This window comes from Notothenia coriiceps, unplaced genomic scaffold, assembly GCF_000735185.1.
Source record: "Notothenia coriiceps isolate Sejong01 unplaced genomic scaffold, NC01 NC01_scaffold00010093, whole genome shotgun sequence".
Taxonomy (NCBI): Eukaryota; Metazoa; Chordata; class Actinopteri; order Perciformes; family Nototheniidae; genus Notothenia; species Notothenia coriiceps.
The window spans coordinates 58,248-74,276 of record NW_011342794.1 but is presented as its reverse complement, the minus strand read 5'-3'; the positions used below and the strand labels follow the sequence as shown (position 1 = coordinate 74,276).

At 39.3% G+C, this 16,029-nt stretch overlaps 2 protein-coding genes across 4 annotated transcripts in view; both read right to left on the bottom strand.

Annotated features, from left to right (window-relative positions):
* The window catches only part of LOC104945859 (protein shisa-9A-like), an 83,578-nt gene that overhangs the window by 45,609 nt on the left and 21,940 nt on the right, over positions 1–16,029 (bottom strand). The window lies entirely within an intron of this gene.
* zfand2a (zinc finger, AN1-type domain 2A) lies at positions 796–4,724 on the bottom strand. 2 transcript variants are annotated; one of them, XM_010771582.1, is made up of 10 exons: positions 4,552–4,724; positions 3,702–3,802; positions 3,516–3,610; positions 3,018–3,149; positions 2,788–2,939; positions 2,563–2,697; positions 2,398–2,473; positions 2,227–2,303; positions 1,254–1,383; positions 796–1,103 (listed from the first exon to the last, which is right to left on the bottom strand). In XM_010771582.1, the coding sequence occupies exons 2-9, from the start codon at positions 3,754–3,756 to the stop codon at positions 1,272–1,274; spliced, it is 834 nt and encodes a 277-aa protein (XP_010769884.1). In that variant the 5' UTR covers positions 3,757–3,802; positions 4,552–4,724; the 3' UTR covers positions 796–1,103; positions 1,254–1,271. The 2 variants fall into 2 exon arrangements, with proteins under 2 accessions (XP_010769884.1, XP_010769883.1); XM_010771581.1 differs by having other exon boundaries at positions 1,299–1,383; positions 4,552–4,721.

Here is a 16,029-nt window from a genome sequence, read left to right as displayed (position 1 = left end):
ATGAAAGCTTTAGCGCAAGTTCAATAAGGAAGACCTAACAATGAGTCACTTACACGTCACTCTATTGCTCTCTCCCCCCTCATTAAACATGTGGGCGTCACCCCTCAGCAGCCAATTGCTGCACACGTTAAATTCCTTAAATGCCTGCTCTTCCCTCCTGTCAGCTGTCATTTCAGGTGACCACACGCAACCCTCCTCCACCCCTCTCGCCTCCCGTCTCCTCCAGGACAAAGCTAAACCTTCCTCCTCCAGACCGGTCCCACCTACTTATCACCACCACCAGTGTCTAGACCCCGGGGATTTTCATCGGAGCGGTTCTTTTCCCTCCCGAATGATTATCCTGCAAACCATTCCATTCTCCTGTCGTATTATCATGGCAATCATTTCATTTATATGACGTGTAACAATAAACATGTATTCCATACATCACGTCTCTCCGGTTCGAACTATAGTTTGTCACAACTATAAAATTGTTCACAGGTTTTAAATGTTAACATTTTAAAAGTGCCCCAGTTACAGAACATCAGCTGATAGGAAGTAAACATGGAGCCAAACTGTAGCTCAGACTGTATATAAAAAGCTTGAAACACAATTCTGTTGAAGATGCTGAAACGGAGCCTTTAAGACACAGGGTAAAAGCAGGTATATTGACAGGTGAAACACGTTTTTTTTTTAATACAATAGGGAATGTAAACAGGTTAATTAGTATAAACTCAAAATAAATGTGCAACTACAATATGTGACTTGTATGTGTCTTAAAATCTGAATAAATAGAGTGATTCACAACTCAGGGTGCATGATTGAAATAATTTATTGGATATTCATATATGGTAATAGAATGGGTTCATCATGGTTGGCATATAAAATATGTACAAAGCAAAGCATTAGTAAAAATGACAGATCCTGCTAGGAAAGTATGTGCTTATATTGTAGAAGGCGGTAATATCTCAGCAACTTCCAAGAGGATTTCTTCATTAACAATCATTGATCCTGGATGTCGGTATCCCAGATGTGCAGGTTCCAGTAGATAATAAGCTCAGCTTGAAGTCTAAGTGGTGCTCAGATTAAAAAAGGCTGCAGTTGGAGGGTTTGGAGTCTCTCATCTAAGCAAAGAGAAAATACAGTTAGAAACAGACTTATTTATTCAATACATACATGTCATGATTAAAAGCATGTGAAAAGGAAATGAGTCGTTCTACTGCCAATAAAGAAATTTCAAAGGGGATGAATTACCATAACAACAGTGTACATACATGTGATCCTGTAACATGCTATCGGCGCCTAAGCTTTCCGGGTACCTGTTGTCTCTGCTGCTGGCGTCTGTACTCTTCCTCACTGGCAGCGAGAGCCTGAGCCAGAGCCTGGTCCTCCTGCTCCTGAGGGCTGAACACAGACAAGGACATCTTAAAATCACAGTTCAGCGGGTAAAAAAACCCACACACCACTAAGTCAGGACCTGTGACTTGTGAAATATTGTCTATGTATCAGGACTTTTAGTGTGACAATAGGGTTGGCAATTGGTGCATTCAATAGATATTATGAGATCTTTAAATATAGGAAATGACAACACCTTGGGGTATTTAGTTTCAAAGCATGATATTGATATAACATCGATATATGTTGCCCTACTGCTTCCCTATAATTATTTGTACAGCACATTTGACTGAGGATGTGTGTTTATATAATTAGGTGATATAAAAACAAACCCATTCCCATGACTTGAGATTCATTCTTAAACTTAAAAACAGCAGCAAAGAATCTTAACCCTTATAAGCTATTCCAAATGTTCTGATTGAAACACAAACAGAGGTTGAGGGAACCTTATAAATGTAATAATATATAATAGAATAGATGGAATGGTATTAAGTAATTGACATACAGTACATGCTTTTTTTAATGCACATTTCTTGAATTTAGTGTTGTGCAAATGTAGACATACTTTTATGTCAAAAATTGAAGGCGATCACATTTTGTATCATTATGATTGTATTGGTGTTATCATAGGTTTTACTTTGATGCTTTAATGCTTAGTTGATGCTTTTATGTTCTGCTTTCAGCCCTTCCTGCTGTAAAACCTCAGTTCCTCAGCTCGGAAACTAATATTTCAAGCTAAAGGTCTGTGAGAAAAACACAATCCACCCAACAGGATCACGCTGCCAAGAGTGTGTTTGGAGTCATGTTGAGCCATTATTAGAATCTGTCTGGGTTTTGATGAAGTTTACTCACGTTAGAGGCGGCTGAACTGTCGGCCTCGTTTCAGCCAAAGACATCTCCAGAGCCCTTTGTAAAGCCTGATCCTCCGTCTGCAAACACAGCACCAGAGCAGGACGTCACGTTTACTTGAAATGAGGATCTCAGAGGTATTTAATCAGGGGATGGCGTACATAGCGGCCTTACCAATCCGGCCTGAAATGATGCCGATGGTGGCATTACACTCTGTGCAGAGACTGAAGTAGGAATCCGAGGGGTAGCACTACAAAAGAAAGTGGTGAAATTAAGTTTTTAGATGATTGAAAATTGATTAGGTGAACCATTTTCACTAAAGACTTTTTATAAACTTACCCAGAGCTTTGGCCTCTGTTGTTCGCACTGACACCGTTAGAAAAGGGTCTAGAGGGTCCTGAACTGGAAGAACTAGACCTAGAACCAGAGGCGGAGCTGGAGGAAGCCGCTTGGGCCCTCATTAGAGCAGCATTTCTATGACACAAAAAAGAACAAAGTCAGCAATTATTACTGCATATTCAGTGGATGAGACTTCATTATCTGAAGTAGTGGGACTGTACCCACCCTGATTTAGACGGAGGTGCCCCACCAGTCTTGCATTCGTGATCTAGAGAGTGTCGGTGCTTAAGACAGTAGTTTAAATGACACTGGTCACAGGTCACTCGGATCATTTCCTTCTGCTTACACCCCCCTCTAGAACATTTATTGGTGAAAATCTGCAAAAAGAAAAACAGCCTTTTATTTTTGGGATTCATACTCATTGTAAGGTGAATCACCTCAGTTCTTATATTGACCTTTCTCTTTCTCTGCGCAGGGTCCGATTTACAATCTCGATCAATGTGTTCGCCGACTTTAATGTCGGGCATCTCTCCTCTCTTTACGGGGATGGGGATGTTGCACAAAGGACATACTGGGACCTGGATGTCCTACAAGAAAACAAAAAAAAACTCTTTAAAGAAACACAAAGATGCAAATCCTCAAAAGTTGAAAATATTTTCATGACTACTGTTGTTAACTTTGACATGTCTCGTTATTAAGTATTTCAAAATCAGAACAGATATGGACGATATATAAATGTTGTGCAAATGGCAGTGTGTTATGCACCCAAATGTAATTAAAGTTTAAATGTGTTTTTAACTTCATATAAACAACCTAAGAAAATGACTTCCATTATTGTATTATTATCTTTAAATGAGAAATGACACTGTAAACATAGTAAATAAGTTGAATTATACAACAAACTTTCCCAAAATCAACGAGTCAATCACAAATACTTAGTATATTCTAATTACCTTTTGGTAAGCGGACATGCATTTGTGAGTTGCATAGGTGATGTGGTCCTTGCAGAAAATCTCTTGACAGGCGTCACATTTCATAGGAAGAAAATCTGTAATGTGAAGCAAGGTTTAAGACTTTCAGTTTCAAATTAAGCAGTATAAACCAGCTGGACAATGTCAGCCTTCCTAAACAGCACTCACCTAAACGTTTGCAGGTCTTCTCAGAGCAGTGTTCTCCTAAATGTGGCAGCTCCATCACATACAAATGTCTTGACAGCCGACAGTAGTAAAATCTCCACAACCTGAAGGAGGGAGAAAGGAAAATATTAAGTGTTTCGAACTAAACTGACAGATTAAGTTACGTCAACAGTCTGTTCTCTGAAAAGGGTCTCAGTGTAGGCTTCAGGACGTTAGCTTTGGAATAAGCTGTGTCATTCGTAAATTGCTTATTGCTAGTATCGTGTAAAGAAATAATTACTTATTCTGAAGATTTTGCACAAAAAAAAAAATATTCGACTCTGAAGTGATTATGGTTTTGCTGTCAGAGTTTGCTTGGTCCAGAAAACGGTAGAATACTCAATGTAACGAGTAATGGTAAAGGTTGCTAACTTGCTAGCTAGGCCAGGCTAACCTATAAGATTATGTTGGTTACATAACTAGCTCACGTTACAGATAGAAAAGGGTCTACTATGCCATTATTAGCAACAGCGTAACGACAAAACATAAATAACTGACAAGACAAAAATAGGTTTTCAAATCGCCATCAGTAATAATTGTTGTTAAACCACACAAATGTTAGAAGCTAGTTTGGTTGTTGTTAAGCAATAAGCAAACAATGTATATTTTCTAAAAAGCATCATATAACAGTGTCAAGCGAATTATCTGCTTCACTTTATCCCTCACCAGACTAAACCCAAAGAAGGAATACAGTAAACTCAATTGTAATGTTGCTTTTTTCAACGTTAATCAAATTGTATTTTTAGCTGACCAAGCTAGCTAAGGTTTCCTGAATCCGACAGCTCATCGTAGCTTTTGTTTAATTCTCACTCACCAAATCCCGTTCTCGTGTCGGTCTGTAGGGTTATAGTTGGAGGCAACGATGATATTTTGTAATAATTCCGATGTTTTCGTGGCTTTTTGACAGCCGTCTGATTGCACGGATCCCTGAGCACCGCTGCCTGTTTGTGAGCCGCTGAGATGTCTGTTTTCATTCAGTTTTGATGTGTCACGCACGCTCCTCCCAGGAGAATGACGTAACCTGACGTCAACAAGCACGAGTCACGCTCAGGTGTGGTTTTATCAACAGTCACTAGAAATCACAAGAAACTTCTGGAAACTTCCAAATGACTTGTCATTCCCGGAAAGACGTTTTAGGTTGGATATTTTAAAGACATAGCTTTGAATGACAAAAGAAAACCAATGTTACAACCGACATTAAACCCTTTCATGCATAGAGGTCACTACAGTGGATAGCTATTCAAAAGGTGTTTTCTTGTATATGCATTGTTTTTTTTGCATAGTTGCAACATCAGCCACTACATAGGACCCTATTGCATCATCCCATACACTGCTACTCAGTGCCAAGTCAATGTAAGTGCATGATAAATGTCTCTAAACCAAGATGAACGACAGAAAGCCACATGGACCAAGTCACCCATCTATATCTTGCCAATCCTTTTATGGAAAGCGTCCCTTGCAGGTATAACAAATGTGGTAACATCAAGTAACAACTAAGGAATCATATAATTCATAAATTATCAAAGTATTGATTTTATGTTTGCAGAAAATCATGGTTAACCACCTGTCCACTGCAGTGGAGGTCATGCATCACTGGCTATATTTCAACTACAATTCATACTGGTACTGCTGCTGTTGTTCCCAGGGCCGTACCTCCCTACAGGCAGATCATGCAGACTTTGTGGGGCCTCACCTTGTGGAGGGGGCCACACCTTGCAGAGGGGGGCCTCATCTGAGGCGCACCATGCGCTTATGTAGCGCAATCATAGCCGTGGGAACATGTTTCAAATGGGGGGTGCTGTGGGGATGACACCAGGGCCGGTTTTGACCAATTTGCTGCCCTATAGGCAAGATTTTAGCTGGCAATGAAAAACCTCTACAAAAGACACTACAAACAGAGAAACATATTGACATGGTGGACAGCTTATATAAAAAGGCTTCAAATGTATACTATTTAGTATTGCATGAACATTGAACATGTTTTAATTGGGGGGTGGACTTCACATCCTCTAGGGGGGTCCGGGTGTGCCCCCCCGGGAAGATTGTTTTTAACATTTTAAAGTAAAATGCTTCAATCTGGTGCACTTTGAGCGCCCAATTACTAGAGACTGATCTAGGGGATACAACTCTAAACACCCATATGAAAAAGATCGGTTTGCATTTTAATAATCAAATAAGTATGTGAACATAACCGATAACCTACCATAGCCAATAACAAATAAATGTAGGAAATTGTATTGTCGTACTTATGTGGTCGTCCCCGGAGTGCCATGCACGTCGACCCGAATGATTATTCGTCGGTCGAGTCGTCGATTTTGTGAAACGACGTCGGGTTGAATTACCCTTTGAATCCATTTATACCAGAAGTGTGTGTGACAGAGTACGTGGAAGGGAAGTGTGTGAGCAGGGTAATTTTCGTACTTTAGATTTCCACAGGTCCAAAGGTAATACAAAATCTCTAGGGAATTAATCAAAAATTAAACCTTTAGCACAAAACCTTATGGAAGGAGTACCATGGTGTTATTGTCGTGACATGTCTATACTTTTCTATTACTATTTAAGGACGGGATTACTTTCAGGGACTAATCAATGGTTGTTACTATAAATTACAGTGTTTGATATAATGATGTGTACAGGTATGAAAAGTATTACATTCGCTTAGAATATAATTTGCCTTTACTTTTTATTGTAAAAATCGTCATTTTTAGTCAAATCAAAAAGGGAAATTTTATTACTATCTACATGTAAATAATTATTTAACCATACATGAATTTGTTGGTGTACCATTCTGTGACAGGGATATCACATAGTAGTTTGTACAATTACATGTCACTTCAATCGTAATTATTTTATAACGACTAAAACATAAATTTTTTATAAGTATATCTTATGTTCCCACTTATTTTTAGGTTATTTTCCTCCCACGGGATCAACTTACACACAAAATTTTTTTTACAACGTACTAATTTTCAGTAGAGAGTTGTTGAATACACATAAATTTCCAGGGTACAGTACGAAAAGGGCAATAATGTGCAGGGAACACACAATACATCGAAAAAGACGTACATTTGACAGACGTCTCTAGTGTTTGGGAGTTCATGTGGGATATCTCTCTTTTGAGGATTTGGTGTCTTTTATGACAGATACGACGGGTTTCTTGCGGACCAACCTCTAAAAGAAAAAGTAAATACAAGACTCCCCCGTGTATTTACGTCCTGCTTTTTTTTCTGGTTCCTGTCATACTTCATTTGTATTCTTATTTTTACGTTATTGTCAATAACCATAAACAAAGTCATGTTGTATTAAATAAAGTCTATGAATATCAATGTCAAAAATTCGAGATTACCACAGGCTGTCTTACTGTTTTATCGTAATCAAGGCGGATAAGGCAGTGCGGGTCCTTTAGATCGAGGCTTTGGCCACGGAAAAGTTCGCGTTTTCTTTAATAGCCAGATCTTTGTTCTTGTAGTCAGGAACGAATGCAGCCTCAGCCCCCGTCCCGTCCCGTCCCCGTCCCGCCCTAGTTGAACTCAGTTATTGTCAAATACCGGCTCATGCCGTTGGTACTTTCAAAATGTTCGTCATCGATGCTGTTTCACTGAATCTTGCGTTAGTGTGTGAATATTTTTTTTTTTTATGAAAATATTTCAGTCAGTGTGATTGGTCGAATCACCACTAAGGACAAATAAACATGGAATGCAACTGGGTAGGCAAGCGGACAGTGACTTAGTAAACACCTCTCGTCACAGTCTTGGCAACAAAACATTTATCGGTCGATAGCCTACCCTTAGTTATGTACCCGACGTGCGCCAACATTACAGTGACTGATAGTGTTCATCTTAGTATTATTTTTTATCACGCAATTTACACGGGCATCTTTTGGCCAAGACTTGCGTCTTTTCGGAGATCGGTACCTCGGGATCTTCCCCTTGGCACACCACACCTTTCCCGTAATCCCCCCGTGACCCAGGTGTCAATGACTTTAGCATTCATTAGCTAAACCCTATTTTCGCAGGATTTTTACTGGTAATTGTTTTCATGACGTTACGCCTCGGTTAGGAAGTGAAAACACCTCTTTACTGTTGTAGAGGGTCTCGTCAAAAATTATTCTTAATTACGGTTATTCGATGGGAAGATGATTATTTATTATATAGTATTAGGTTAAGGTTAGTATATTTAGATATAATAAATAATATTCTATTGCAACATTATATCATGTTCTGTTTGTACGAATAATTGTACGAGTTTTTGACTATAAAAGGAATTTAGGACAATAGTTACATCAAGGGAGACGTCGGGTTATTCATAGTTGTTGATTGTTGTGTTAAAGGATAGTCATAAAGAGCACCAACACCAACTGTACTACTACTTGACAATCCTTAATTCCCCTCTCCGACTCGTAGTGGTACTTTTACAGTTTACCTGTATTTTTTCGAGGTAACAAAAAATCCGGCTTTAATGTGACAGGTACATCGGTCTGATCTGTCCTGTCAAATAGAGAAGAGGACTGGTAATCGTCTATTTTCCGGTTATTTTTGTTTATTTCTTACACGGACCTTTATTGACGTAAGAGGTAAATCGGATACGTCTTCGAGGTTGTTTCCGCACATATTCTCTCACTTATGTGTATCGGATATGGTATGTCTCTACGACATACTCTTGGTTTACACTAAAAAACCTTCTTAACTTTGTTATATTTAGTAAGGTCACCGGAGTTGTTACCTTAATACTAGTCATTTTTTACCGGTACTGTACCCTGGAAATTTCCCAGTCTCCTAGTTCAACTGGTATTGGGCTTGTTCCGATAATTATTTTACTAATTCTAAGATAAAATTAACGTATTAGGGACAAGATACGTACTTTAATCTTTTTGGAGTTCAGTCCTAAAAATGGTTTCACAAAAATTAAACGAGAACTCCTACTTTTTTGTTCTAAAACTTGAAACAAAAAAAATTAGATAAAAAAAGTTTACTCTAAACATATACAGGTGAGTCCCCCGTCATCGATACAACAAGTCGCGAACTTGACTTCTCTACATATAAACTTTTTTACTATTTAATTTCTTTACACGTTGAATTTATGTAAATATATTCTATTCATTTAACTAATGCCCGGGTTTTTTCTTACGTCTACTTCATAAAGTTCTTATTGGTCCCGTCCCCGGTTATACTCCGGGTGGTGTCAATAAACTCTTACGATGTCACTCGGAGCTCCGCCGTTTTGGGACGGCGCGGTTGGGATGTAACGCGAGTCCCGGCACCCTTCATCCCCACGACTCCCACTACCGTCGTGGGGGACCCACCTCCCTGTCCCCTAGACGTGAAAGGATGTTCTAATTTATGTAATTATTATTAGAAATTTTTTTTTACTTAAAAGTCGGGAACTTGCATTGTTGTAAGTATGTTAGTTCTTTTCTATTGATGGGAAAGTGGGGCCAATGTAAAAGTAACGGGGCATGTTACCCGCGAAATTCACTACTTTCACCCCCTACAAACGACGAATAGTCCGCGGGCGGTCGAGTTGTCGGTCGCACTCTTCTCTCTTCTATCTCTCTCCCCCACGTGGACATGCCCCCCTTGCAACAATCGAAAGACGACGCGATTGCCTTATTCTTCGAGAAAGTGTTATTCACCTCCTCTCTCAAGCGGACATTCTGACCTCTCCGTGCACTCCATTTCCTGAGACTTCACGAAATCAAGTGAAAATCAGATTCAATACGAGTTCACCCAGAGTTTTGCAAAACTAGTGTTAATACATTTTGTTTATAAAGGTTCCGTGAGAATATATTAATAATCCTATTTATTTTTGTCCAAAAACTTAGTAAGGTTACATATGATAGCCATTGTCATTTTTGGTTTTTATAGGCAAATTTTGCCTCTCTAAATTTTTTATACGTATTTATCTTCAATTGACTTTCTTATTTCTTGGTGGTTTTTATTTTGNTCTGTATTTTTTAAATATTTTTTTCCTTCTAATTTGTTATTATTTGGTGCAGGCACAAAACATACTACCAATAGAAATACATAGCTAGAACGATTTTAGAAGCTATGTATTTCTATTGGTAGTATGTTTTGTGCCTGCACCAAATAATAACAAATTAGAAGGAAAAAAATATTTAAAAAATACAGATTTCAGTATATCTGAGGCTCTGAGCCCCATTTCTTTTCCTCACAGACGGCAAAAAAAACTGAGACATTATACTATTTAAAATAAAAGGGTTAGGGTTAGGCTTAGGGTAAAATATTGAGTAAGAAAATGTTTTTATGAACCACACAGCTTCTGGTATTCCAAGACCCGACCGGACAAAAAGACGTGGTGCAGGCACGAAACATACTACCAATAGAAATACATAGCTTTTAAAATCGTTCTGTGTGACACAAAAAAAAATCGTGTTGGTGAATCAATAGATGAAATTAATTTCGTGACTATAACACGAAATGCCGTGAGACTGGGTTGTGTGAACATGGTGCCATGATACCAAACATTACACCTGCCTAACATCGGCATGTTTTCACTGTGATTGTGTGAATGTTGGCATTTAGATTGTTGCAGTATTTACAAAATACAATTTCTTCTTTTTTTACCTATTTAACATTTTCCTGTGTTCTAAGAAACACTTTAATAACTGACAATTGATAATGCCAATCTGATTCTTTTATCGGCTTTAAAATTATACATCAGTATCGCATTAATCCAGCAGCCGGCTTTATAACAGAGCAGACGTGCTGATAGCTGATAGTATTTAATTAAACGTGACCTCAGCATTTATTCCCCTGACGTCTTTGCCCTACACTCTCTCTCCCCTGAGGAGAAGCTTTATGTGGAAAAGCTTTAGCCTGCTGCACCTAGCCCCTGGGCTGGACTCGTGGCAGGTTTAAGTGTCGGGAGCACAGCTGTGAGGGGCTTCTCTCGGCCAGCGAGGACAAGAAAGGGCAGCAGGCAGATGTCGCCTATCCCTCAGCAGTCATCCAGCCAGCAGCAGAGACATGCATCGCAATAAGAGCTGAATTCAGACAAATCTGGAAGTGAAATGCAGGCGCTAACGGGCTAGGCTGCGTGCACTCCATCAGAACAATCTAATCAATCCCAGACTGCAATTAACCAGCTTACTTTTATTCGGGGGAACAAAGAAAGGTCTTCTAGGTGTACGTGTAGAGAGCCGCAGTACAAATAACCCCTTGTTACATTCAGCCTAGAATTGACTCGAAGCACAACAGCTCGATACCATGAAGCTTTATCATTGAACAGACGTCATTCGTTTTTTGCTGCAAGACTCATAACTTCTTGACATTTCCGAAGTTTCCTTCAGAACATTACGTCAACAATGCTTTCTTTTCTTGTCTTTCTCACATTCTCATGCCCCGGTTTGCAGGATAATCATTCAGGAGGGAAAGAACCGCTCCGATGAATCCCCGGGGTCTAGACACTGGTGGTGGTGATAGGTAGGTGGGACCGGTCTGAAGGAGGAAGGTTTAGCTTTGTCCTGGAGGAGATGGGAGGCGAGAGGGGTGGAGGAGGGTTGTGTGTGGTCACCTGAAATGACAACTGACAGGAAGGAAGAGCAGGCATTTAAGGAATTTAACGTGTGCAGCAATTGGCTGCTGAGGGGTGACGCCCACGCATTTAATGAGGGGGGAGAGAGCAATAGTGTGACGTGTAAGTGACTCATTGTTAGGTCTTCCTTATTGAACTTGCGCTAAAGCTTTAATGAGTGTGACATCAACAGTGTCAAACGCAGCACTGAGATATACTAACACTGAAGTTCTGCCACTGTCTTTGTTTAAGTGGATGTCATTGAAGACCTTTACAAGAGCAGTCTCAGTGCTGTGGTTTGGACGAAAGCCTGACTGGAACACATCAAAACAGTTATTTAAATGCAAGAAGTTACTCAACTGTTGAAAAACAACTTTTTCAATGATTTTACCTAGAAATGGCAGGTTTGATATGGGCCTTTACTTGTTCATTACTGAAGCATCTAGATTATTCTTTTTTAAGAGCAGTTTAATGANGGGAGAATTGAATAGTGTTTGGCGATAAGGCCCCGGTTTGCGGGATAGTGATTCAGGAGGGAAAGAACCGCTCCGATGAAATCCCCGGGGTCTAGACACTGGTGGTGGTGATAAGTAGGTGGGACCGGTCTGAAGGAGGAAGGTTTAGCTTTGTCCTGGAGGAGACGGGAGGCGAGAGGGGTGGAGGAGGGTTGCGTGTGGTCACCTGAAATGACAACTGACAGGAAGGAAGAGCAGGCATTTAAGGAATTTAACGTGTGCAGCAATTGGCTGCTGAGGTGTGACGCCCACGTATTTAATGAGGGGGGAGAGAGCAATAGAGTGACGTGTAAGTGACTCATTGTTAGGTCTTCCTTATTGAACTTGCGCTAAAGCTTCCATTTCAAACCGGAGAGACGTGATGTATGGAATAGATATTTATTGTTACACGTCATGTAAATGAAATGATTGCCATGATAATACAACAGGAGAATGGAATGGTGTTTGGCGATTAGGCCCCGGTTTGCAGGATAATCATTCGGGAGGGAAAGAACCGCTCCGATGAAAATCCCCGGGGTCTAGACACTGGTGGCGGTGATAAGTAGGTGGGACCGGTCTGAAGGAGGAAGGTTTAGCTTTGTCCTGAAAGGAGACAGGAGGCGAGAGGGGTGGAGGAGGGTTGCGTGTGGTCACCTGAAATGACAGCTGACAGGAGGGAAGAGCAGGCATTTAAGGAATTTAACGTGTGCAGCAATTGGCTGCTGAGGGGTGACGCCCACATGTTTAATGAGGGGGGAGAGAGCAATAGAGTGACGTGTAAGTGACTCATTGTTAGGTCTTCCTTATTGAACTTGCGCTAAAGCTTTCATAAGTCCTCATGGCCTGTTTAAAGGTGGTATTTCTCAAAGGATTGAGCATTATGATACTGTCACATTCTTTAAGGAGCACTTAGACCTGCTTTAAATATATTTATTTTAACAGATATGGAAATCTCCTTTATGGGACCTTTTTATTGTGAGGTAAATCTGTGAGTCCATTAGAATTGTACAGAAGGCTTCTCGGAAGGTTCAGGCGGTTTGTGATAACCTCGGGCATTGAGCATCTGTGTGGATGAGGACCATGGAGCCCAGTGGGAGAATACTGAGTTGTTCCCACACAGTGAGGACTCTTCACATAACCTCAATATATGAAGGTCTCAGTACATTGTAATTAAAAGATCATACAAATGATCACTAGTTTTTAATGGATTTTATTTTACTTTTTGAAAAACATAATTAACTAGCCTTAAATACAGTTATTTTCAAGTACTTTGTAACAATTGTTTGCAAAACTTAACTCATAACTCCTGTATATTTCCCAAGGGAACCTACTTTCAGATCTTTAGTCAGCCTGATAAAAGTGTTTTAATGTATTTTTTACATTCTAAAAAGGTGAATTATTTAAAAAAGACGATTGAATTAGATTTACACGTTCTATAAAATATGTAGATTTAAGACAAAAGTAATCTTCAGTAATCATTTAATGAATTTATCAAGCTACACTGCTTGCAACATTTCTTTTTTCAATGTATGGAATTTCAAAATCAGTTTATTTTTGATATTCTAATAGTAAACTCACCTTTATTTTTGCACTATTTATAGATTCATGTAAACAAAGTCACTGCAGTGAGAGCAATTCTGAGTTTGTGCAGCAGAGGGCAGCAACACTTCACAAAAGACCTTCAACCTGCTGCAGTGAGCCTGCATCACAACAGCAGCTAGCTGTGATCATTAAAAAACACTGTCAGAATGAGTCTTATAATAATACGTTTTCATCGCTGATACTGTGATGTGACATTTGTTTTTTAGTTTATTAAAACAAAAAATAGTAAAAGCAAAAATGACTATTTAACTAAAATGATCCATTACACTGATCTTATCGACTGCAGCATCTTGCTGCAACATTTGCATATTCATGAGAAAAGTAATTTTCTTGAAACTACTGTAAGTACTTAAAGGTATACATAGGACATGAAGCTTATATACATATATTTGATGTACACATGATACATCTTTTCAAAAAAGGGAATTATCGTTTATTACTGCAAACACTGCTACTGCTACTACTTACAGTTTTCTCTATTGGAGATTGCTCATTATTCTGAACAGAGATGCAGACTTCTAAACACAATCAGCCTCTCCAGAGTAGCTCACTGTTTCTGTCCTGCAGCCACTTAAGAGAAGAGCACTAATTACTTCAAGATAAATAAAGAGACGGGATGTTTGCACAGCACATCTTTGTGATTAAATGCTTTATTTTGTATGAATTCAGGTTTCACAAGAATAACAAAATGGTGCAAACAAGCCACCATCCGTACTACAAATAGGCTAGTGTTTGAAATACAGACTTCTCAAGATTGGCTGATTATTATTGTGACGTTATATAAAAATATGTTCAATTGGATTATTATTGCTGTACCTTATATAGCCAGATGAACTCTGAAATGTTGAGCAATTATTGGCAGAAAAACAGACTGCGTGGAATCAGTGAAAAAGTGAAATAGAAAATAAAAAAATAAAAAAATCTCTGTGTCGAAAACCTCTGACTTTGAAGACCAATGCTTTTCATCTGTCTCTTCTCCTTCACTAAGGCTTTTAGTCAAGGAGGTGACAATGCTTGTTCAAGGCTTTAACTTGATGCACCTGATCCCTCGACACATCAGCGAACCAAAAAAATATCACGTTAATCTTCATGCTGAATCTCTATAAACTCCTTTGTGCTGTTTGAATTATTTTCAGAGCATTCAAAGGTTATTTCTGACTGCTTGCTGCTTTTTAAAATAGAGTTTTTGAATAGGTGACTGGAGTGTGTGGGGGGAAAACAACTGGTTCCTGCTGACCATGAAATGTGGCCAGATTTCAGTGAACGTCATCACGGTTTCTCATTCACCCCGTGGCCTTGTGGTGGCTGTGTTTTGTAAGTAGAGCAAAACAACATCACGTTAGCAACAAAATCAAGTGGATGTATCAGGTCAGGTGGCATGGGTTTTTAACTGTATTATAAGTCAGAAGGAGTTATTAACATCTAAAACAGCCAATGAGATCCTGAACACTATATTGTTTTTTTAATCAGACATATTTTCTTACTTTATTGTACAAACATGATCATTTTAGAACACGATGTATAATATAATCTTCTATTATAGCACAGAATAGAATCAGTTTTTAAAAGCCGATGTTATGTAGAGTTTTGAGGCACATTAACAAATTCATAGGTTACATTTCGGAATAGTTCCACTTGTGTTTTGTCCAAACTGCCCAGTGATTGTTAACGCCCACACACATGCAACAGGTGTTGGTCCCAGAGGTGGAGATGTATGAGCTGGAGGAAAATAAAGATCTCTAACATGCTACAACGTACCAATACGAATGTTCACATCACAGCAGTACAAATGGAGTGGACAGCAACCTGCCCTTGTTTTATGTGTTGGTGGGAAAGTTGTGTGGTGCAGGATGAGACCTGCTGAACAAGATTTCCTCTTAGATCAAAAAGCAACTCTCGAGCTGCAACTAACATTTGTTTCATTATAGACACGTCTGGCGATTTTCCAGATAAGATCTGTCCAATCAGAAAATAGACAAAAATATGTCAATGCCAGTTTTGAATGGGAGCCTATGCAGGAGCGTAACAGGAGACGTAACACAGGGATTTTAACCTTTTGCATGCACAAATAACTATATAACACACTTCAGGAAAAGAAAACCCCCAAAAAGCATAAAATGGCCACTTTAAAAGTCCGAAGGTGATGTCTTTAAAATGTCAGTCCAAAACTATAGGTTACTTACGTAACCCCAGTTGTCAGAGTAACATGAAGTGAGATGTCTCACTATGGGATGTGCCTCAACGCGTATGCAAACAGAAGCATTAATCTCATTACGCCAATCCTGATTGGCTGGTGATCTTGACGTCTACGTCAGGGAATCCACCCACCCTATAAGTAGCTTGCGCTACGACGCAGCGTTATTCAAAATAAGCACCTCTTCTCGCTTTGCCTTAGCAAGAAGGGCCGTCTGGTGAGACATCTCACTTCATGTTACTCTGAGAACTGGGGTTACGCAAGTAACCTATAGTTCTCATTCATAACACTCCGTTCGATGTCTCACCATGGGATATTGAAACTCCCGTATTGCTAGACATNAGTGACTGGACCCTACACTCTTCCATAAGTGGGTCAAAAAGGACCCGTATTAGAATCTATTTATGCCATTTTTGTCATTTTGGTTAAGAAAAATAATTTATAATATTTAGTATTATATTTTGGTTCA